Here is a 24246-nt window from a genome sequence, read left to right on the forward strand (position 1 = left end):
TGTCCTGTACCGAACACGAAGGTTTCCGACGACGTTTCTCAGATGACGCGGGCTGAAGGAAAGTACACCGGAAGAAACTACAACTCCCAATGTGCACGTACCCGTTTGACATACAGTACTACAGTTTATGGCGTCTGGTCGAAGTCAAGGGGCGCTCGCCTTCTCACACACAGATTAGCTGTCACGGTCTTAACGGTAAGCGACAGTAGGTCCTCGAATATGTGTGTTGTATTCACCAGGAACGGTGTTGATTCGTCGTCGTGTGTTGCAACCCTCCTCACTGCCTCACAACGCGAGCTTGCCAAAGTGTTGAGTGGGGCTTTGATTGTTGACAGAAAAACATGACGACTTAAACCAACGTTGTGTGTCTGTAGAGTGCAGTTGCTTGTCACGATGGAAGTGGCCCAGTCGCTTGGTGCGGACGAGCAGACGCGTTTGACCCAGCTGAGGTTCGACGCCGCCGTCAAAGTCATCAAGAGTTTGCCTCCGGATGGTGAGTCGAGCAGTAACACAAGTGAAGTGAAGGGAAGGAGGGAGGGAGGGCTGGGGGTCGTTGGGACCAACCGGTCGACTTGTGTGTCAACATGAGTGGAAAGACAATACGTGACGACGTCGTCGACGCCACAGCTTTGCATTGCGCTGGATTTGAAAAGGCCTAATCCACTTTGCATTGCAGACTTTAGCAACGACGAGCAAGAGAATCCGCAATGACAGACAGTCGACAACACACTTTTTACCACGTTTACCATGTGCCACAAGCACCCTCGTTGTTGTCATCAATCCGCAATATGTGCAAAACATAAGAGGATCAAAATTATTCTCATGGATCCACAAGCTCAAGAACATGACAAAAAACAAGAGCGATAATACAGTCAGAAGCAACAAAATAATTGTTTGAAAGCTTTTTACATGAGATAAGATAATACTCACCTGTGCAGTAGAGATCACAGCGCTAAGTCTGAAAGTAAACAAATGTACAGATGCAGAAAAAAATGGTTCAATTTTCCAATGCAAGTTTGATCTGCCTGTACTGTGTTTATATAATATTGTTGGTGTTTTTCAAATGTTTTCCCAGGTTCTTTTCAGCCATCCAACGACATGATGCTCAAGTTCTACAGTTACTACAAGCAAGCTACTGTGGGCAAGTGCAACATCGCCCGTCCTGGATTTTGGGACGCCGTCGGGAAAGCCAAATGGTGGGATAGCAATAATTGGTCGGCACTTAATTTTGAGTATACGCAAGACGAAGGTAGATGGAGACAAACGTACAACAAAAAGCGAAACATTTCATTTGAGGTCTTCACGTCATGGAATTGTGTCGGCGATTTTGTCTTGTGTACATTGCACAACATGTTGCTCGCTCTCTGCCCTCAGCCAGCACACACGTACGACGTACGTGTTGGGCTTTGTTGACCTGTGGACTTGAGGCCCCACAGGCCACCCCCAACAAAGGAGCTGCAAAAGCAGTTGAAAATGCCACTCGGCCTCTTGGCCACGCTTACACTTGCCGTCCACCAGGCTGGCAGGAAATGCTACCCATTCCTTTTGGAGTGTTAGGGAACAGCCTGACCTCAAATGGAAAATAAACAGAACCAATCCATGTGAACGTGCCTATGTTAGATCAGATCTGAATGATGTCACAAATGCTTTGATTTTTTAAATAATTTTTTTTATGTATGTATGTGTGTGTGTGTACTTTGAATAATCAAGGAATGCGTGGAACTCTCTGGGGGAAATGACAAAAGAGGAAGCAATGGCAGCCTACGTTAACGAGATGAAGCTGGTATGTTTTCTTGCTGCAAGTGTCCCGTTGTGACTCGTTGAAGTGAGTGGTGGATTTTCCGTGATCAGATTCTGGAGGGCATGCCAATGACAGGCGAGGTGGAGGAACTCCTGCGGATCCTGGGACCCTTCTACGAACTGGTGGACGAGAAGAAAAAGATCACACAGATATCAGACCTCAGCACAGGTCTGGCTTCTATGTGTCAAATAGTGTCAACCGCCGTTTATCACTCGTGCTCATTATCATCCGTCACTCCCAGCTCAAGTTGACACATTCAACACAAGAGATAACTCAAAAATAACTCAACTGTTATCATTTTGTCCAACCAAAGTCCGTTAGCTTTATACTAACATATCCTTGGTCTAGTGGGGAATGATATTCCTCAATTTGAATCTTTCCATGTCATTATCTTTATTTTTTTGTGCACATTTTGTCTTCTGTCACACGCACGCTCAGCCCGTTTGACACAGTTTGCTAGGCAACTGGAAGGCAAGTACCCGCAACTCTGTAGTGTTTTTGGGGGTTTGGTTTTTGGCACAGTTAGCCACTATAGGTAGGCAGCATTGCAGACTTTATAGCCACGGCTGTTTTGTGCTCTTGTTGCTACACGCACACACAGTGGAATCTCTTGAGATTAAACACCCCGTCCCCCCCCCCCCAAAAAACGGTCAGATTTTTGACCGTCATAGTCAAAGTCTGAAAATTGTCAAGTGAAGCTGTCAGTCTTTTTTCCCCCAACTGTTACGGAAGGGCAAAAAGAAAAGAAAAAATAGACCACTGTCAAACAATCAAGAGTCATGATAGCATGTACGCTACGCAAACCTCTCTGTATATTCTTCCTCTTCTCATGTTCGCTGATGTAGGAGCTATGTTTCCGGCAAAAACAAAAAAATAGAGGTCCAAATGATTTATACACATCAATCATTTAATGAATGAAACTGTCCATTTATTAATAAAAATGATCTAAGAAATTATTTCATGGGCTAATAAATAAATGCTAAAAAGAAGACATTTAATTCGAATGTTTGGGATGTTGAAATGAATGCAACAAACAGGATTGTTGATCTCAAGTCCATTCGATTTTTCAAAACACCCACCATGCATATAGCTGCTGATGCTTCCTGCAAATTGTCACTTGTCCAACATCGGGTGTTGTGGTCTCGAGAGTTTCCACTGTAGACCTTGCAAAATGATGGCCACCGTGAAAAAGTGTTTTGGCCTTGCCCGAAAGTGTCGCGTCGGCACGTAAGATGGTTTTGTTGTGCGTCGGGCAGGCTTCGGCACCAGTCTGAGCTCGGCGGCGTCGCGGAGCATGGCCAAGAGCATCGTCCGGAACATGGAAATGAACGGAACGCTGCAGGAGACTCGGACTGCCAAGGTCCAGCCGACGGATGGCAAGCAAACATCCGACGAAGACTCGCAGGAAGACGACGAGCGGGTCAGAAAAGGTAATTCCATTCAAGCCAGTGGAGGAAGGTTTTAGTTTGCCGCTGATGTTTTGTTTTTTGCGCAGCCTCGCCGCCAAAGAAGAAATCATCGCCCAGATCGCGCAAAGCTCCAAATGGCAAGATGGTCAACGGCGTGGCCCATTTGACAAACGGCGACCACTCGCCGGCGCCTCAGGACGTAGCGGACGCTCAGCCTCTGCTCAACGGCCACCATGACGGTAAGGAAGATTCCAGAAGAAAACCTTTCCACCTTCGTCTCTGCATTCCGCCCTACTCTCACATTGAGTGTCCAAGGCCCGATCCACTACTCTTATTCACAAACAAACGGCGTTACCTTGACTTACGAGTGCCCCAATCCACCTTTTTCCCTATTTGTAGCGTTTCGTCAATTGTATTTATTTATTTTGTTTTATTGTGTGCATTTCAAGCTTCAGGCATGTCGCTGCTCCAGTGAGGTGGGGTAAAATAAAATAAAAGAAAAAAGTGATGACTGGCATTTCGCACCTTCCCGGCCATCCAATTGTCAGGCTTTTAATGACACGTGCCACAGCTTGAGCTTTTTGTGTTGACCTTTGCCCTCTCCCCTCCTCTTCAGACGCCACCGAAGATGTGACGGGACCCGTCCAGCTGGCCAGCGACTCGGACAGCGAAGTCTATTGTGACTCGGTGGACCAGTTGCATGACGAGGCAAGAACCAACCTTGCGCCACAACATTTATTTGGATGGATACAAAAAATAAAAATAAATAAACTTTCATCACAAACACTCAACATTTACATTATCAATGCTCATGTAATATTTGCTTCAATAACTGAACCTTTCATTTAGATTTTATTTTTATTTTTAATTCAAATGTATCTTTTTGTATTCAATGTTGTTCTTTTTAAAATTATTGTCATGTTTGATTATAATCCATTAAAATAATTCCAATTGTTGGTAGTAAACAATAATAATAATAGTAAAACGAAGTCGTTTTAAATACAGTATTACCTCAAATAATTTAAAGAAATAAGATGTTTTACTAAAAGAAATCAACATACATGTCATGTTTAAGAAATTAATGAAATAAGTAGCGCAATAATTTGAACTATATTAGAAAAAAAATTTTTTTTAAATGCGAATGAATTGTTTGATTTGAGAATAAACTAGCATTTTTACATACAATTAATGTTTTTTTTTTTTTTTTTTGCCTCATCTATGAATGAGTTGGGCCACGTCTCGAGCTTAAAAGTTTGTCCACCCCTGCACCTAAAAAAAGAAATAAAAAAAAAGATGGATAGTGCGATGGTGTGTAGAGCACTGTTGGAGGAAATCCTGCACATGCATGACATGACCTATAATAACAATAATGTGTCTTCTGGTGACAAGAGCACTGAGCAGACTCGCTCTCTGGAAGACCTGCATGAGGAGGAGGAGGAAGAAGAAGAAGAAAAGGAGGAGGAGGAGGAAGAAGAAAAGGAGGAGGAGGAGCGCCAGGATGCCCAGGGAGCACCGCCGCAGGGCATCAGGTGTGGCGGTGAGGACGGCGAGGCCGGCGGCGGCGTGACGCAGAGGTCCAGGCTCAACGTGGAAACGCCAAACTCCACCGTGGGAGGCGGCAGAGGTCAAAGTGCATTCAAACCTTTTTCACGCTCATTTCCATCTCTGGAATTCTCGATGGGGTTTGGTTTGCAGGCTGTATGCACTCTGCTAGATGACTTTGTTTTTTTAACTGAAAAATGATTTGAGATGTGGGCGGGCGCCATCGCAGATCCAATGTTTTAGCTTGATTGTCTTTCATCGGCCTTCATTCTTGTCATACACATTTGGACCTTCCTTTTCAAGAAATAGTTGGCTTTTTTTTGGGGGGGGGGTGGAACGGTAGTTGAATTGTTTTTTCCCTTCAGGTTCCAGGTCCCATGGCCGCGAGCTGGGGATGCCGAAGCCCACGCACGGTAGCGGCGGAGACGGCGGCGGCGGCGGGGGTGAGCGACGTGCCGGGCCGGGCGTGGCCGCCGGCAGCCTGAACGAGCAGATCGTGGCGGCGCTGGCCCAGCTGCAGGACGACATGCGAAGCGTCCTGGAGAGACTCCACACGCTGGAGGCCCTCAGCGCCACGCAGGTCGGCCCACACGACCGACCAGCTTGCGCAACTGCTCCAACATTTCAATTGCGGCGCATTGGGAAGTGCAACGCAATCGTCGTTGAGCAAAAATAAATGATTTGTCCTTCATTCCGCTGACCTTGCGGCAGACATATTTGCAAGTAGGGGCCAGCGCGTCTCCGCTTGGTTTGGTGGCAGAAGAGTCCAAATTCCGGAAAGCAAGTGTGCTTTGAAAAAAAAGCTGTGCCAGTGAACAGCAAACATTTGGTTTGTGTGTTTTGTTCCAGGCGCACTCGGCGATCGGGTCTCCTGTTCAACCGTCCACGTCAGCCATTAACAACAACAACACTCTGGTGGTAAAAACACACGCTCTTGCAAAATCCCACTGCATGACTCCACCCAAGTCAAAATGTTCTACACCAACCATGTCAACGTGACTCCATTACATTCCCCAAATACTTTTACTCTGTTACATTTCCCCAAACAATCTTGGTTCCTCCGAAATCAAATGTGCAGACATGGAATGTGACGTCATGCCTGCCTGCGCTCGTGTGCTTGAGAGCTCAGGAAAAAGAGGAATGATGAATTAGTCATTATTATGGCACACTAGTTAAGGACATGACATCAATTCGTTTTTTGTAATCGTATACTTCATAGAAAAAAAAAAGACTTTTCATGCTTAAGTGCAGCAAATGTGGAATAGTTCCAGAAGGTGACTTGCATCATCAATATCATTTTGTGGCAGGTTCGAGACATGTGAAGTGGATGTGACCTTGCGGACGTTGTGGGTTCGCCGTTTCTCAAGACATTTTTCTTGCTTTTGTTTGCCGTTGCAGAGACCATCATGGTGGCCTTTTGACATTTCTCCCCGCAGTTTGGCCTTTGCCGTCGTGTGGCCCTTTGCGGTGCACTGGCTCATCGCCGTCTACGTGCAGAGGAGGAGAAGGTACTCTGCTGCTCCTTCATCATCATCATCATCATCATCACAATAAAGCCATTGCAGTCAATTCACCTATTTGCGGTTTTCCCCATCAAAGCTTGCCTGGGCTTTTTTGTTTGTTTGTTGCGAGCGTGAATTGAAAATTGGAGCAAGTCCAAAATGTGCCAACACGTGACTAAAGTGAAAATGAAAACACTGCCATGGAGCGCGAGCGTGCATTGTAACCGTGCAGAAAATGGCCAACTGGGGCAGATGATGTCACTCATTAGGCCACACCCCCTACCCAGGCCACATCACACATGCAAACAAGTCAAATGGAAAATAATTTTCTTTTTCTTTTTTTTTCTTTTTTTAATTAAGAGCTCAGTATTGTTCATTCGGAAATGTCATCATCATTGCTCTTTTTTTATTTATTTTTTTTATATATATATATACATATATATATATTATTTTTTTATTTTTTTTTGTGTGTGTGGGTGAGTATGTGTATAAAATAATTTTCTTTCATCACCTTCATTTTCCAAATGTTGAAACGTGTCATTTCATTTCCCTCTGTCCACTCGCTAAATGCGAAACCGACCATAGATTGGCGAACGGAAATGAGCATCGATATGACAGTCACGCTAAAGCTGCTCCTCAAATTGACACAGATCAGCAACTGTTCGGCATTAACGCTGTCTTTGTTTTTCTCCTGCTGAAGACGACTGAACTGAACTGAACTGAAGAAAAGGACGACGGTCGCGAAGACGACGAGCGCGTCGTCGGCGTTCCACGTTTGCTTTTGCACTAAACAACAAGAACGACGAAACGTGCGTACTCAAGAATGTGATGTGTTGTGAAGGCGGTTTCCATAGCAACTAGGGCTTACTCGGGCCGGATACTCTTTAGAGCTTGATGTGATTTTCAGCTTTGACGTGAGTTGCTCCAACGAGCAATGCTGCTAACTCAAACAAATCACCTTGTAACAATTTGCTAGTGTAGAAGGAAGATGCAATAATAATAATAATAGAAATGCAAAAACTGTACTGTGTGATATTGTTTGTAATTCTGCCGTTGATAAGGTTGCAAAAACATTTCAGGTGAATTTTCATGGAAAGTTGAATTTTTGAAGTATTTTAAAGCATGATGACATTTCAAGGCACGCTCCAAAAAATGAAAGGGACAAAATGTTCCCTGAATGGTTTGGATTTTTGGGGGCGCAGTACACATATTCTTGCAGCATATATGCTGCTCAAAACCATTTTTTGTTGCTTTCATTCTTTGGAGCAGTATATTTGGGAGCAGTGGCGTGCAGTGAGCTCTAGGTTTGGGTAGGCGGGCAGTCGCAAATGGAGACGGACGCACCAATTACACGTTTGTGCGTCGGCAGGCGAGTGTACAACGTATCTCGGGTGACCATATTTTCATTACCGACAAAAGAGGACACTCAGCCCGACCTCGAGATACTCCGATACAAGATGCCATACATTCAAACTATTTTAACATACGCCTACTCTGTATGGGTAGAAAATAAAACGAAAAAACATTACTCTCTTTTGAAGTCTTACATTTTTTGCTCCGCAATCTTTATTAAAACATTTTTTTTTTTTTACTTTGAGCACTTGCCACTCGCTACCCACACAAGCTAAAGTTCTGGGCCACCGTCACAGCCAGTCTGCCAGCCGCAGTAAACGTTGCGGTGCACTCTGCCTCCCATTTGCCGCACGACGACAAACGGACAATTTCAAACCCGCAAAGAATGTCATAAAGTGAATATCTCTCTGTAAAACAGCCCAATGGCTCACAAAATCAAGCTAGCGAGAGCGAGAGCGATGCCAAACATCATGTCAAGAGGAACAGCCAGTTAATCGAAGCACATCCGCAAAGCCAATCTTTCCTTTTGCACCATTCTTTGTGAAAAGTAGGAATAATTCTTTGTCCCTTACTTTGCTGAAGATCTGGTAGCCACGGCGTTGGTCTCCCATCCTTCAAAAGATGGCGTTTTCCTTTAAAAGAAAGGCGTGAAAATAGTTGAATATATTCCTGAGTGGCATCGTCTTACCGCTTTGCTGTGCACTAAGTGCGTTTTGAATTCACAAATGCACTTAGTGCGAACGTACGTTTGCATAGGAATAATACAGCGACGTAAAAAGGCTGCGTAGCGATCTGCCTCGTAAGTGAGTGACAACGCATGCGCAAACGCACGTCGCTGCGCGGACAGGGCTGGGAAAAGCACAGTAGCGGTCAGGAGGATCATTTTTGCAGCATTTTTGCCTGCAGGCCAGACAAAGTAATGAGTCATTTTTATTTGAAGTATGAAAATCACCAAACGTTGTCACTTTGAAACCTATTGACCTTTTGCACGTGACGTCACAGCCCTCACGGGAACGCCCCCTCCGGGACGCTGGACAGCAAAAGAGCCACTTGCCTGTATTGTAACCATTGAATCTCGTACAGTGTAAAGTCCTTTGACTAATCGATTATCTTACAAAACGGTTCATATGTTGCTGCGCGGTCGGATGTACAGACAGACAAAGGAGTCAACCAAAGGTTGCTTTTTATCGCATACCTACTAATGAAGACAAAAGACGTCGATTGATAGCCGCAATCATTTTTTGCAAGGTTAGTAGATAAATGTTGCTACATTTTATAAGTAAACGTACACTCTTAACAAAGATTGTAACAGGTGTCGAATTGCGTGTTTCAAATCACATTAACGAGCCAAGAGAGTTAGCATCCACTCCAGCTGCACAAACACACAGCTTCGTTTTAAAATGTACCTTCTTCGAAACGCTTAAGTGCAGTTGACTGTTTAATAATGGGCGATTTCGTCTTTGTGCTTGGAGTTTTTCACTCCAAGTCATATTCATGAAATGACCGCATAGCTTGCCACGACAATCCATTGCTAGTCAACATAGTCACATAACATCATCACAGCGTTTCAATATAGAACCGACTGAGTCCAAATAAGTCAGTGAGCATGATCAACAAGTTTTGACCTTTGCATTACCAGGTGTGTTGTCCCCAGGTGCGAGCGTAGCATCTCGTCCCAGAGACCCCGCCGGCGACGAGCTTTTGAATCCGCCCCGCCCGGTGGAAGGAGAAGAGATTGACGACGTCACGATTTAGGTCGCGCGCGCGCGCTGGGAATTCCGGCAAACGTCGGCCATTTGATTCACTTGGAAAAGACAGCATGCAACAGAACTCGCGATTTCCAACCGAAGTCAATATGGCGCTCTATGAGTCCCGACTAAATGTGCAACTCCGACTGACAGGCGAACTTGGGTTGACGTCATCGATTCCATGGCTCGATGGGCGATCATAACTTAGCAGTCGCCAATTCACTAAGTCGCTCCGGGTCACGTCCGCTTCCACTCAACGATCATTTCCTTCAGCCGTCCGTCATAGGGCAGTCACGTGATCACGTGCCGCCGGTGCAAATGGTCAATAGGTAGTGTAGGCTTTCTCAATTGAAAGAAATCATTCAAATACATGTAAAAAAAAAAAAAAGGCAAACGGTTTCAACTTCATTTCAGCCCGGGTTAGGCAGAGCCTACCTTGCCTATCCTGACCGCACGTCACTGTTTGGGAGGACAACTTTTGTATTGATTTTACTGAACAATCCATGAATTAGATTTTGGGGAGCGTTGAACTTCACTCATCACTTTGAAGCAAGCCATTCAGAAATGTCCACAAAAAGTCCCATTGGAAATGTTTTGTTAATTCGCATGGAAGCTTTCAGACTTTGAAAATGTTCCAACGCTAAGAAAAGAGTCATTGCTTTTTGCAGCTTAACAGTTGTGCGGCGTTTGGGTCATCATTCCCATCGAAGTTCTCCCCTCATTTCGTGTAGCAACTGGACCAAATCAATATGAGATGCGTTATACTGTACGTCCAATTCACTCAACCAGTCAAATGTCATTTGCTTGCTAATATCATCAAATGCAAGAATTGAATTGTATTCTCATGTCACCAAAAAGCATATTTAGCGTACCAAGATTTGCGCTAATCTTTCAAGGAGTCATTTTTGTTATAACAAAGTGTTTGTACTGAAACGTGTTTGCATGTCCTCATCCAAGCCTGAAATAAAAGTTTCACTTTGCTGGCTTTGTTTGAAAACACTGCAGGACACCATTTTGTTACAAACACAATTTTATTTGCTTTTTTCTTTCAGGGGAAACAAGCGTAATATAAAAGCAGCAGGATTGTTTGGAAGCAGCATGACACACACGATACAGAAATATTCAAGAGATTATTAGCAGCCTCCAGTGCAGTTAAACAGGAAGCGCCACCTTGTCCAACGCCAAACAAACGATTCGTGTCGTATGCCAAGCTGATCAACGCAAGAGCTCCGTCATGTCCAAAGACAATCAAAAAAAGTAGTGATTGCACATAACTTGTTGATTTTGGTTGACACGTTACTGCAGTTTGGCTGCAGATGTGTTCCGCGGCGGCGGCGGCGGCGATAAACTGAAGGCGGACATGGTGATGTGCTGCGCGTTGTTCCTGGCCTCAAAGTAGGACGTGTCCGTCTCGTCCTCCGGCTGCGGGATGAACGGCATGGGCTGCCTGTCCAGGTTGTCCCAGTCGCAGCCCTGCAGCAGCGGGTGGCACCTCAGCTCTGTGGGGAGGGGGAGGGGCCAAGTCTGCGTCAGCTGTGGCACGGAAGCAAGCTGCCGGAATCTGTCTCAAGAATTCACTCCCTCCCGTCAACATTCCGGCAATGCACTTTTTTTTTTTTTTTTTTACAAAATGAGACTCCTCAACTTATTTCCATGCACTGACACGGCAAGAAAATATGTTGTCTGCTCAAAAGTCCAACTTAGCTCAACAACATATTGACACCACAATGCCACAAGATGTCTGCCCATAGGAAGTAAGTTGAGGAATTCATTTCAACACACCAAGATGCCACCCAAGCACCACGTTTGTCTAAAGGAAGCGCCTCCATTCACTTTGGACAGCTCTAGTAGTAGTTTTGACCTTTGAGTCCCGCCCGCTTGGTCTTGTCCGCGGTCAGAAGGGTTTCGATGGTGTTCCTGGCGTTGTCCGACAGCTCCTCGTCGCCTTCAGGCCAGGGGATGTCTTCCCCCCCCCCCCAAAAAAAGAGAACGTTTTAGTGGGATTCTTGCGGAACTGGATTGGAACCAAAACCATTTTTGTCACCTCTGTTGAGAATATTCTGGAAGACCAGCTGCGGCGTCTCGTCATTGAAGGGCGGCACGCCGGTGAGGAACTCAAACAGACACACGCCCAGCGCCCACCAGTCCACCATGCAATCTGAAAAGTCCACCAGAAAGCAAAACATGCCAGCTTTGATGCGCTGCGTGCCGAGAGAGAGAGAGAAATGGCCGCCATCAAGCCAAATCACGTTTGCCAGCTGACAGTCAAATGAAATCCAAAATGTTGCCCTCAATGTTCCCCTTTGACGTGTGCAGCACCCAAATGGCATCCACTTGCTAATGAGCGGCTAGCGTTAGCTAAAGGTCCAACCCAGACATTTGCAACCTGCTCAAGGCCACCCGGAAATCACAATTAGCCAAAGTGTGTTAGCACCAGCAGGCCTGCTGCTGATCATACAAACATCATTTCCACTCGCACACTTACCGCACCGACGCCTCCCTGAAACTCACAAAGAGGTTGCATAGTTGTATGAGATGAGTGAAAGCCGCAGCACAACAAAACAAGTACAGCGACACCCCCCCCCCCCCCAATCACATATTGTTGACACATTTTGAGTGATAGATTAGCACGAAGCTAAAAAAAAATCTAATAATTGCACAAAATAAAGACACGTTTTTGCTTCAATGTACTGCTCATGTTATGCAAGCCTTAGCCACTTGGGGGCAGTATAACAATAATAATGCATGGGATTTATATAGCAGAAACTAAAAGACGCTTCACAATGGCTACATTATTTATGCACTCACACACCGACACTGTGGTGGCGGTAAAGCTACTTAAGTAGCCACAGCTGCCCTGGGGCAGGCTGACCGAAGCGCGGCTGCCCATGTGCGCCTACGGCCCCTCCCACCACCAAACATTCGCACCTTCCATACACCAGTGTCGGTATAATACTGACATATGACTGAACAGACTGGCCACTCTTGAGTAATCTGCAGCGATAAGAAGTCATTCTTGGCAGAGGATAAAGAACGGATGCCAGCATTTCAAACAAACTGCATTTGCTCTTACCATGCGAAATCTGTAAAAGCAGCTCCGGCGCCAAGTAGTCGGGGGTCCCTAAAATGGGCGCCCCCTCCATGGGCCCCGGGCCCCGTCGCACACTCTTGGGTGTCCGGAAGGGGGTGGACATGGTGTGAGGAGTCTACAAAGACGAGATGCGCAACCATGAGGAAAGTACGCACAGTAGGATGCAAACGCAGGTAAGAAAGCGACGCGATGGCAGGCCAAAGGCCAACGGGCACGTTCCCACCTGGCAGAGCGAGCTTCCGGAGCTGGCCTTCTTCTGGATGGGCGTGGCCAGGCAGACGGCGGGCGAGGACGCGTCCAAGGCGGAGCCGATGCTGAGCCGCGACGCATTGGAGCGGTTGATGGAGCTGCAGTAGCTGCGGAAGGCCACCGCGTTCTTGGGACGCAGGAAGGAGCCCTCGGCTCCGCCCAGGGACGCCCTCCCCGCGGCCGGGGAGCGAGACTGCCCGCAACGCCGTTCGGACGACGGGGAGGCGGGCCTGGGGGAGTCCGGCGGGGCGTGGACGTCCACGGTCAGCGACGTCTCCAGCGCCGACATGTCCGAGTCCAGATTTAAACTCCGGCAGAGACCGCTGCGGGGGGGGGGGGGGGGGGGGGCGTAATTATGCGAGCTTGGATGGTTACGGATACATTCGTACAGCACAGACAGAACGAGGAGGCTTTTTGAGTTGGTGTCAGTGGATGGATGGTGTTTGTCAGGACGTTTGTCATGTACAATGCCAGTTGAAATAATTTGGCACAAGGAAAAAAACAAATCCAAATATAGAGTTTCCCTCTTGAAGAAGAAAAACTGCAATATGGAACTTTTTCCCCCAAAATATCTTTTTATTTGACCACTTTGTGGCTGAAACATCTTCCAATGAGCAGATTAACACCTTAGCGGTTCACAAATGGTACTCCGGCAAGCCAATAGTTTTCAGACTGGATTCGGGTTCGACTTTCCCACCCTCTGCCTGCGGATGTGATGTCATGTGCGCGTGTGTGAAAAAAGGTGCGTGCGGTTTCATTTTTCGTCAACAGGTGGCAGTAGTGATTCAAAATGGAATATTCTAAGTTTAGTAGCTACTGTAAAAAAAACAAAGGTTGAATGAAAAATCCTCGTAATTGACTTACCCGGCAAGCGGCGACGTGAAGCTGCACCCTGACAAGTCCATGCGCTGAAAGTCGCGCAGCTCTCCTGCCGATGTTTCCGTTTGTGAAAAGAGGTTCTTGGCCACGGCAACGGCCACGGGGCTGGAGCGCTTGGGGACACCGATCTCCGCGGTGGCGAAGGCTCCGGTGAGGCCGGTGTGAGCGGCGGCGCTTTGGCGGGGTTCGTACTTTTTGCCTCTCTTCTTGGCCAGGCTGTCCACCGCGTCCGGGCTCACCTGCACGTCGGAGAAAGGCCGTTTGACGGACTGCGGGAGCTTTGGCGCCACCGGGGCCGTCCCAGGACCGCTTTGTGCCGCCTTTTGATTGTCGGGCTCATTTTCCTTCTAAAGAGCAGAGGAAAGAAGGTTTCATTCATTGATAAGGATGATGGAGAGGACGGCGCCGTCGCCTTTCTGACCTCCTGGAACTCCCACAGGGGGCTGACGCCTCCCTCGGTGTCGGTGGTGCTGCCGGCGCTCGTGGTCTCCGCGCGCTTCCTGGTTCTCATCAGAGCGGGCGTCAGATTGACGGCGGCCATCTTGTGCGGACTGAAGAAGAAGCTGCACGGCCCTGTCGACGCGTCAAGCTTACTTAACGCGGCACGCGCGAGAGTCACTCACAACTGCCCACAAGCTGACATCGCTTTTCTTTCTCGTTGTGAGTGACAAACCCAACCCCCCAAAAATATTCTCTTACTTGGCGGCCATGAGCATTTTTGTTGAGCCAGCCAAATATGGAAGTGGGTCCCAGGAAAGTGATCCATGGGGACTGGCCTTTGTTTTGCTCACCTTTCTTGGAGGGCGGTGCGCCGGGGAGCTCATGGTCTCCTTTGTGCTCAGGCAGGGGGAACCCAGGAAGTTGTTCTTGCGCATCATTTGCCGCACGTGCGGCAAAATGATGCTGCAAGACAACTTCCTGGGTTCCCCCTGCCTGAGCACAAAGGGAGACCATGAGCTCCCCGGCGCACCGCCCCTCCAAGAAAGGTGAGCAAAACAAAGGCCAGTCCCCACCAATTGAGCTGATCAAGGACATGACTTGACCCGGCGTGCGCGAGTAATTTGCGGGTTTGGCCACTGACGGTGTGTTGAGGATGTCCGTTAGTTTCAGTTCTGGAGAGAGAAAAAATTACGGTAAAGGAGACAAATGCATTTTTTTCCCTTTTAAAGAGGATACATTATGGAAAATTGCCCTTTTAGTTGCTTGAGCCAAAGTCTTCTTTTTGCCCAAATTTCCACTACATTTATTAACTCATTCAAACCCAATAACGTGTAAATACGTTTTTTGAGTATTTGTCCTTCACGCCCAAAAACGTATTTATACATTTTTGATGTGTGTTTTTTACGCAAGAGCATACAGAATGCTTCGATGCAGCTTAAGACATGAAGAGGTGGCTTAAAGCAAAGGTAGTTGTTACAAATACCGACCAGCAGGTGGCAGCAGAGTATAAGAGATCAACCAGGGCCATGTTGGAAAAAAAGAAGAAGCTCTTTTGCCCACAGTTTTAAACAGATTTGTGAATAGTGATGAAACTTAGCTATATTCTAATGCTAATTGCTGCAAAACGGAAACATATAGAAATATACATTTTCTTTCCTGATAGAAGAAGACACTCTCATCTTTCTTTTGGTAGGTTCCATGTTTTTATAACTATAGAACATAGGTGTCAAACTCCGGTCCTGGAGGTTTTGGATGTTTCCCTTCTCCAACACAGCTGATATATGATCAGCTCATCAGCAAGCTCTGCATAAGCCTGATAACGATCCTGCTGATTGGAATCAGCTTGTGTTGGAAGAGGGAAACCTCCAAAACCTGCAGGACTGCGGCCCTCAAGGACCGGAGTTTGACACCTATGCTATAGAACATAACATTCCATGGGACTTGCAAAATCAGTTCAAATCCAGTAAAACAGCCGGGAGCGAAGGGGTTGCTCCAGTGAAAATGGCTGCCAGTCAATGGGTTAACAGCAAATGAGAACCAGCAAAAAAATAATTCTTACATTATTATTATTGTTTGTTTGAATCTGATCTCTCCATAATTGCAGTGGGTGTGGAATGTCTGTCATGATAAACTGCACAAGCAATAGTCAACTGGTTTCCATATAAAGTTTTCTTTTCATTTCTGTAAAAGTGTTGGGTGGGCCTTACCTCCATCAAGCTTGACCTTTGAAAGCCCAAAGTCGGTTAGCTTAATGTGGCCCTCGTTGGAAATGAGCATATTGTCTGGCTTTAAGTCCCTAAAGGTGAACAAAAAAACAAAAACATAGCAATTGCAATCCTGCCTCACGCTTGTCACAAATCTTGCCGCAGGTTGAAGCCGTTTGTACCTACCTGTGGATGATGCCATGGCGGTGGAGATAGTCCAAAGCCAGGGCAACCTCCGAGATATATTTGACCGCCATGTCCTGGTCAAAATAGCCACAAATGTGAAGGAGAGACTTCACATCTCCTCCAATGAGGTACTCCATCACCTTCAATGGAAGGGGGGGATAATATATAAGTATATATTTTAAAACAACGTCAGTCTGATTTCACAGAATCCTGTCAATGGTCGTGACTTGCGTAAGTGGCATTACCAGGTAGATTTTGGTGGCTGTCTGGAGAGAATAAAACAGGTGAACCACGAAGGGACTTTTGCTCAAAGCCAGTGCATCTCTCTCTGCCTTGATTTGGCCCGTCATGTTTTTATCCACCATGTCCGCTTTATTCATGGCCTGCAAAACAGTTGAGCGTAACTGTAATTCGTTTCCATACAGCACAAGCAAATGTGCACTCACCTTAATGGCATATAATCGGGAGTTGCATTTCTTCCGTGCAAGATAAACTTTGCCAAAGGCACCGCGGCTGATTGGTTTCAACGTCACGAAATCTTCAATCTTCGGCAGCTTGATCGACACCCGAGCTCGAGAATTGGGAGAACATTTGTGCTTTTCGTCCGAGTCCATCGTGTTAGGATTTTTGCTCCGCCCGATCGTGTCTGTAATGGCCACCGACTAGCCGAAAATAAACACTTGCATGTTGCGTTAACAGTTGAACTTTGTTTTGAAATTTGAATTCAGCAGCGTTCTCGCGGGGTCCTCTGACCTCATAGAGGTAGACAAGGATGTGCCTGTTCATAAATTCGACTGGGATTGTTGATGGGGTTGTTGTTTTTTTTATCACCAGCAATGTTCCCCATTTTTGCCACTAACAAAATGTTACTTTAAATTATGTAGATGAACACAATAATTGTTTCATATATAACTTTAATAACCTTTCCACCAGGACAAATAAGTGAGGCAAACGTGACAGTCACTCAACAACAAACGGTTACCTAAAACATAAGCAAGTACAAGCTCTATTTACCATTTTTAAAAGGTAGTGACTTAAACATAATTATCATTCAATGAACTGTACTATATAAAATAATGCTGCTAAAATCATCGTTAATTCTTTACTTTTTTTAAAATACAAAAGTAGCTGTGGAATGTTTAAATAAAACGACAACGTATTACAATGTAGCGAATAAATTAGTATAGCATACTGTCATTTCTCGGAATAAATCATGTGACGTCATTTTGTTGTCCATTTGTAGTTCCTTTTTCTCCTAAAATGGCCGACTAATGGTCGCGTTGCCGATTACGGTTTAAAAAAAAAGTTCTGGAAAGTTGAAGGCGTATCGCTTCCAGGAAGTAGAAACTGAACAGTTTCCGTTTTGTGTGCGTGGCCTTCACAATAAAGTGTCATGTTTCCTGTTTACGTGTATTTCCTACATCGTAAAGCTGTTTTTGAACAGTGAAGGATAGTGTGTTTCGATTGACTGCCTGCAGGTGGCGCCGTTGCAGCGCAGATTCGCATGCTCTGCTGTGCATTTGCAAGCCTATACATCCGCCATGCTTCGGTCTCCACTGAAGGTCACGACTAAATTCGGCTTTGGACCTGACTTGACCTCCACTCGTCCCGATTCCCAATTGACTCTTTCACCGCTTCAATTATTCTCATTTTTATTACCACCATTTGATTGCGGCCCCCAAAAAAATCCACGTGGATGCAGGAGATACGTCATAAAGGAGGCGATGAGATGAAAGACTTTTTTAAGTGTGATTTTTGAATGGAGCGGAGTAAATGGAGGTAGGCTATACCTCCAGTGTTCGCGGCTCTTGGGTCCGAACCCGGACCGACCCACGCGTCGGGTTCGGATCGGGTAACTCCGTTGGATTAGACGACCCACACGTCGGGTTCGGATCGGGTAACTCCGTTGGATTAGATTAGGTGGAGAGAGAGAGAGAGAGAGAGAGAGAGAGAGAGAGAGAGAGAGAGAGAGAGAGAGAGAGAGAGAGAGAGAGAGAGAGAGAGAGAGAGAGAGAGAGAGAGAGAGAGAGAGAGAGAGGGAGAGGGAGAGGGAGAGGGAGAGGAGAGAGGGAGAGAGAGAGAGAGAGAGAGGGAGAGGGAGAGGGAGAAAGAGAGAGAGAGGGAGAGAGAGAGAGAGGGAGGGAGAGAGAGAGAGGGAGAGGGAGAAAGAGAGAGAGAGGGAGAGGGAGAGGGAGGGAGAGGGAGAGAGAGAAAGAGAGAGAGGGGGGAGAGAGAGAGAGGATTGCTGCAGAAGCACGTCTGCAAAACCGGTGGAGGAGGAGGAAGAGGAGGAGGAAGAGTAAGGGAGCGTGTGTGTGTGTGGGGGGGCGTCGTTGTGTATTTATATATAAGGCGGCGCGCAGCTGTCAGGTGTCGGGGGGCACCAGACAGCCAGTGCTCTGCAAGATTGCTTGGAAAGAAGACGCATCGCATCCACTGCCAAGTGACAAAATGTCTCACGCGTGGGGTTACGCCGCCAATAACGGTGAGCGAGCTTCACTTTCATCCGCCGCGCATTGCGCGCGCAGACGATGCGTCGGTGCACGGGGAGCGCGCGCAAAACGCAGGCGTTTGTTTTGTCCAGATGCCTTTATTTTGCCTGTTTTTTTCTTCCTCGAGGTCCTGACAAGTGGTCGTCCGACTTCCCCATCGCCGACGGGCCTCGCCAGTCGCCCATCGACATCAATCCCGGCCTGGCGTCGTACGACGGCGCGCTGAAGCCGCTCAGCCTCAAGTACGACCCGGCAACCTGCTTGGACATCCTCAACAACGGACATTCCTTCCAGGTGTCCTTCGTCGATGACAGCGACTGCTCAGGTGAGCGAGCGACGCGTCTGCCGCATCGTCAAGGCCGGGCGGTTCATTTTTCCTTCTTTTGTCACGCATCGCTGACATCATCCATCATTTGCCCCTGTGTGCGTGCGCGCGCACATGCAGGCGCGCACGCACGCACCAGATTCATTTTGCACGAATCTAATGTGTTGTTCTCTCAATAAGACTCACCTGCTATGCACTGACTTTATTCGTCTATTTTCACACAATGACTTCTTATTCTCATAATGTTCAACAAAATCCTCACAATGTTCTAATAACCGATTTTTTTTCTCGCAGTATTTAACAACGTCGACTGCCTTTTCTAATTATGCAATAACATTTGTGGCTCTCCCAGTATTAACAAAAAAAAAATCCCAAACGTTTTGAACTGATTTAATATTACAACCTTTATTCTCATACTGTTCTAACATTAAGCTTTTAAAAATGCACACATGAAAACCGTCTCAGGTGAATTTTTATACTGCAAACTTATTTTCATAAACTGATGATTTTCATCTTCTTAAGTGACAACTTTGTGCTCGTTTTTCCTCCTTGCAAAATGATGTCTTTTTTTCTCAACGTTTTGTTTTTGAAGACATGAAGATGTCACGGACCGTTTGCGGTCCTTGCGTTTGTCCAACAGTTTGCGTCGAATAAGAGCTCCTTCTTGCTGCCAAAGGTTTGAATAGATTGTGCGGGAGGGGGGACGGCTTCGTTTGAGCCCCCCCCCAAGAACAAAGCGTGCGTGCAGACGCTAACGGAATTGTTCATGTGGACCTTCGGCACCGCAATCCACGCCAGCGAGGTCCAAACGCAGCAAAAATAGCAGCGATGACGAGTAACGCGTCATAACGATTGTGGGGGGGAATTTTATTGTCAACATGTTGTTTGTAAAATGGACTCTTTTTTTTACTCTTAGTCAAATGGTCATATTTGCTAGATTAAAAAAAAAAAAAAAATCCTAATTTGGCCTTCAAAATTGCAGTCACAAAATGTAAACGTCACATGAATATTGTTTTTTCCGTGTGGCTCTAATAATCCTTTGTGGAGATACAAAATGGAAGATTTGTGTATTTTTAAACCTTCGCCTTATCCAGATGTTTGCTTACCGATTGAGATTACGGTTGCATCATCTGGTGCGGCCGAGCCGCATTGCTGCGGGCGCGAATGCGTCCAGTGGTTCATTTTCCACCTGACTGATGGCTTTGTGACTTTTAGTCATGCGTGCTGTGTGCCAAACATAACATGAAGATGACACATACTCCCAAAAAAAAAAAAAAAAAAAAAAGGATTTGCCATCCTTCACCCAAAATCAGGCCAGTTTATTTCTATTTTCATTTGATTTTTTGCAAGCTGTTGAAATGAGTCAAATGTTGACAAAACTTTGCGGGGGGCGATTTTGGAGACGCTACAGGCGCTAAGCTAACCGGTGCTGGCGCATCAGCTACGAGCTGTGACATGCTAGCTAGCGCGGCTAAATACGCGCGCTTGCCCGCTCCACCTCCACGTTAGCGAATAAATGGAGTTTTTTCAGGTGTTGCGAGGAGGACGAGAGGCTAAACTTGCGCGCGCACACACAAGGCAGTCCAGCAGTCCAGCTAAGCGCTAAACTAGCGTGAAATGGAGAAACACCAAACAGCAGGAAAAAAGTCTCGACTTTGAGCAGAAGGAAAAACGTGCGAGGAGAGGAAATAATCCCTCCAAACACCAAAACATGCGACAATTGTAATCCTTGACAACAACAATCCAGTTTCAACATTATTTTGTCTTACTTTTCTTTTTTGTTCCCAATTGCTATAAAGAGCAATATTTAATATTTGTCAATAAATGGTGCAACACATGTAGACAGACAATATCAGTCTGCTCACAGTCATGTAGTCTTTATCCTCGTCAGGAGTCGTGCCGTACTGATGAGCTCAGAGAGGAGTTGTCTGCCTTGCCTCATCCTGCCAGCAGGTGGCCAAAGTAGAAAAAAAGTCATTTCTGTGTGTTTGTATGAAGTCAAATATGATGGAGTGCAATTTGTCATCATAAATAGCATTTGCTAGCGTTCAGTTGCTATCAGGAGTGCTTGGAAATGGTCGCGTGACACGACAGGCTGCTTGAAAGCGTCGCGTCGTCGCGACCGCAAGCCCAAAGTCTGCCGCTGCCGCGCCGGCGCGCGTCAAGGGTTCGCCTGGGGCCCGTTTTGGGACGAGTTTTGGTCCGCGCCGCTCACCATTCCCGTCCGTCCGTCTGTCTGTCTTTGTGGCGTGCAGTTTTGAGCGGCGGCCCCGTCTCGGGCGTCTACCGGCTCAAGCAGTTCCACTTCCACTGGGGGGCTTCCGACGACAGGGGCTCCGAGCACACCGTGGCTGGGAACAAGTACCCCGCCGAGGTAAGGGGCGCGTGACCGCGCGTGACCGCACGTGGCAAAAAGTCAAAAAAGAAAAGAGAAACGCGCCACGTGTTGTTTTGGGATAATTTGCTTCGTCTCGCTTGTGTTTAGCAGCTAAGCTAAGCTTTTTTCGTTGCATTTTGTGCTAATAACGTTTGTTTTTGCAGCTGCATCTGGTGCACTGGAACACCAAATACGCCGACTTTGGCGAGGCCGCCGGCAAACCTGACGGGCTGGCCGTGGTGGGGGTTTTCCTGCAGGTACGAACGTCATTAAAAAAAAAAAATAATAATAATAATCCCAATTGACCTTGTGATGTTGAACAATTGTGTCTTTTTCCTCCCTAGATTGGAAATGAGAACGCCAGCCTGCAGAAGGTTCTGGATGCCTTCGGTGCCATCAAGACCAAAGTGCGTTTCCATGGCGACCGCGGCGTTGGCGCGGCGCGGCGCGGCACGGCGCTAATGTTTGCTTGCTTGTTTTGCGCGCCAGGGCAAGCAGAGGCCGTTCAAGAGCTTCGACCCGAGCAGCTTGCTGCCGGCCCGCTTGGACTACTGGACGTACGACGGCTCGCTGACCACGCCCCCCCTGCTGGAGAGCGTCACCTGGATCGTCTGCAAGGATCCCATCGCCGTCAGCTCGGCTCAGGTGAGCCTCACAAACGTCTTCTTCTTCGCGTCCTCAAACCTCAACCAAACGCTACTTTGCGCGCAATGCGGACGTATCTTCTCCCAGCTCTGCTCGACCCACAAAGACGGTTAGCTGGTAGGGGACCTTCTCTGCCTACCGAGCTGCCTTTCTTTTACACTGCACATCTTCCAGTTGAGCTCAGTGCTGCCCGGCGACGTGTTGTGGCCCCAAGTGGGAACTACACTGAAGGCGCTCAACTCCAAATGACGCAGTCAAAAATCATGTTGTAAAAATACCCCCCCCCCCCTCCCAAAAATATATCAAAGAAAAAGAAATGGTGTGATTGTATGAGCCACGTCGTCTGCGGCGATGTTGAGTGATTGCGAGCAGCAGGAGGCGGAGCGAGCGACACCAATGCGGCATCTCTTCTCTCGACAGATGGAGAAATTCCGCGAGCTGCTGTTCTCGGCCGAGGGCGAACCCGAGTGCTGCATGGTGGACAACTACCGGCCCCCGCAACCTCTCAAAGGTCGACAAGTTCGCGCCTTCTTCAAGTGAAAACGCCAAAACGAAAGCCATCACAATCACGCGTCACAAATCTGCTTTGCATCAAAATCAAACTTTTTTTTGGGTGGACGGCGTTCGCGTCACATGATCAACGCAATGTCGCTTGATTGGCTGCTGTTAAAAAGTCACGTTCTTTTCTGTAGGTTTTTTTTTACATCATTCAAATGAAAAGTTGATTTTTGATAGATTTTTCTACATTTGCATATTTTTGCCCCCACTCTTGAATTTGTCTAAAAACCTCGATGTTGAATATTTGATGTTGATATTTGATATGAATATTTCATATCAGAAGTAGAATTTTTAACACTTACTCCTTTTAACATGAAAATTTCAACACTGAATATTTTCGACATTGAATGGTTTGACAGTTTTTGGGTGTTAATATAATTTGAATGATGAATTGAAGAGAAATGAAATATTTTGTATTAAAAGTTTGATTCTGATGGCAAAAAATCTTTGTTGGAAATTCTTGATTTGAAACTTGATTTTGTAGACGTAATGTTGAATTTTTGAACTCAGGTGATGTTTTTGATTTTGAATCAAACTTTGATGTTGAAACCTCCCCAAACATGCAATTCCAACTGGGTGGGATGGCACAGCTATACTTCCGTAGCCGCTTCCCCTGCTCGACCCTCGCCATTTCCTCCCTACGCTAGCTCCTTTTAGCCACGTTCCGTCAGCGAGCGCGCTTGAAAGGTGAAGTGTGAAAACGAGATCACGACAATAAAAAAAGGAAAGACGCAAAGCTGCCAAGAGACGAGACGGGACGAGACGGGACGGGACGGGACGGGACGGGACGGGACGGGACGGGACGGGACGGGACGGGACGAGACGGGACGTTGGGTCCGACGACGTAGCAGCTTTTCATTCATTCAAATGAAAACTTTGCAAAGGTCATTTTTGTCTCTGTATTTGTGAAGCAATGTACAAAAAAAAAAGATTGTCAATCATTTTTTCTTATGACAAATTCGATTTTTCAACGATGCCGCTGGTTGTGGCGCTCCGTCCAAAAGTTGTGTGGCGTTGTTGTTGTATATCCTGGAAGAAAAGTGACGGCTGACATTTTGATGGAGCTCTTGAATAAATGTGTTTTGAAAGGAGATTCGTGCCGCAAGTGGTTTGTAACTTTCCAGCTAAGATAGCTTCTTGTTATTATTTGGAGCCAGTTTGGTGACTTAGCATGAAGGCTAATGAACGTTAGCTTGACTATTTGTGAAAAAGTATGAAATCTCACCAAGCTTGCTCCAAGTGCAACACGAGCTCGTTAACAGCCTCTTTGAGTAATCCTTGAAAACATTTGACAATTTTGCAGCTCAGCTTCGAGCACAACACGAGCTAATTAGCACATTTTGCCGTGCGGATTAGCGCTAACGTCATCCGCTCTGCTCTTTCTATGAGCTTAGCGACTTCATTTAAAAGCTAAGCTCGCCTTGCTCACAGCGCAATAAAACGGAACTCTTTGCGTTTGTACAATGGGGTGACATTTTACCATGAGAGCTAAGCTAAGCTAAACACCCGACAAGTGCAAGAAAAAGCTCATTGATATGTTTTTGGCATTATTAGCCAACAAGAATCTTGCTAATGTAGCATCAAAGCTAACCTGGCTAACTTAGTTGATACATTCTCGTTAAGTCACCGTTGAAACAGTTTGGCAGTGCAGCTAAGCTAACGAATGCGTTTTGTTTGTAAGAACTTATTTAAAGGCCTGCCTGGCGACGTAGCCTAAAAGCTAACCTAGCCTTTCTCCAATGGCAAGTTCACTTCATCTCCATTTTCTCTTCATGATTTGTTTTGTTCTTGACTGTTAAATATTTGAGCAATGCAGCCTAAAAGCTAATGTAGCTCAAGCTACGGTTCATATCTTAAGGGTTAATGCAATGTCCTCCCTTTGTGCCGGTCCCCGGGGGCCCAAAATGCCTCCCGACTTCAACTTTGAACTTGTTAATCAAGTGGT

General features: G+C 46.5%; 3 protein-coding genes across 5 annotated transcripts; 2 read left to right on the forward strand and 1 right to left on the reverse strand.

The window, feature by feature from the left end:
* The first annotated feature begins 67 nt into the window (after nucleotides 1-67).
* Nucleotides 68-11943, forward strand: acbd5a (acyl-CoA binding domain containing 5a). Of its 3 annotated transcripts, XR_015091965.1 has the most exons (15): nucleotides 68-195; nucleotides 375-493; nucleotides 1076-1196; nucleotides 1711-1783; nucleotides 1852-1969; nucleotides 2240-2272; nucleotides 3058-3231; nucleotides 3297-3449; nucleotides 3827-3918; nucleotides 4600-4834; nucleotides 5118-5332; nucleotides 5602-5670; nucleotides 6151-6260; nucleotides 6955-7063; nucleotides 10408-11943. XR_015091965.1 is itself a non-coding variant. In XM_086065637.1 (14 exons), the coding sequence occupies exons 2-14, from the start codon at nucleotides 394-396 to the stop codon at nucleotides 6965-6967; spliced, it is 1506 nt and encodes a 501-aa protein (XP_085921763.1). In that variant the 5' UTR covers nucleotides 68-195; nucleotides 375-393; the 3' UTR covers nucleotides 6968-10335. The 3 variants fall into 3 exon arrangements, 2 of the variants coding, with proteins under 2 accessions (XP_085921763.1, XP_085921764.1); XM_086065637.1 differs by lacking the exon at nucleotides 10408-11943 and having other exon boundaries at nucleotides 6955-10335; XM_086065638.1 differs by lacking the exons at nucleotides 2240-2272; nucleotides 10408-11943 and having other exon boundaries at nucleotides 6955-10335.
* On the reverse strand, nucleotides 10368-17194 carry mastl (microtubule associated serine/threonine kinase-like). The gene is made up of 13 exons (XM_086065642.1): nucleotides 16351-17194; nucleotides 16150-16287; nucleotides 15905-16044; nucleotides 15722-15810; nucleotides 14572-14686; nucleotides 14385-14507; nucleotides 13996-14167; nucleotides 13560-13921; nucleotides 12670-13018; nucleotides 12429-12561; nucleotides 11400-11513; nucleotides 11217-11318; nucleotides 10368-10854 (listed from the first exon to the last, which is right to left on the reverse strand). The coding sequence occupies exons 1-13, from the start codon at nucleotides 16516-16518 to the stop codon at nucleotides 10652-10654; spliced, it is 2208 nt and encodes a 735-aa protein (XP_085921768.1). The 5' UTR covers nucleotides 16519-17194; the 3' UTR covers nucleotides 10368-10651.
* Nucleotides 17195-18222: 1028 nt separating this feature from the next.
* On the forward strand, nucleotides 18223-23392 carry LOC147156107 (carbonic anhydrase 1-like). Its single transcript, XM_086065729.1, has 7 exons — nucleotides 18223-18389; nucleotides 18524-18721; nucleotides 20977-21095; nucleotides 21263-21355; nucleotides 21443-21505; nucleotides 21588-21743; nucleotides 22164-23392. Exons 1-7 carry the CDS (start codon nucleotides 18356-18358, stop codon nucleotides 22281-22283), a joined length of 783 nt encoding a protein of 260 aa, XP_085921855.1. The 5' UTR covers nucleotides 18223-18355; the 3' UTR covers nucleotides 22284-23392.
* The last annotated feature ends 854 nt before the right edge of the window (nucleotides 23393-24246 follow it).

The sequence above is a fragment of the Leptonotus elevatus genome, chromosome 21 (assembly GCF_054856555.1).
Source record: "Leptonotus elevatus isolate MCC_2025b chromosome 21, RoL_Lele_1.0, whole genome shotgun sequence".
NCBI classification, from domain to species: domain Eukaryota; kingdom Metazoa; phylum Chordata; class Actinopteri; order Syngnathiformes; family Syngnathidae; genus Leptonotus; species Leptonotus elevatus.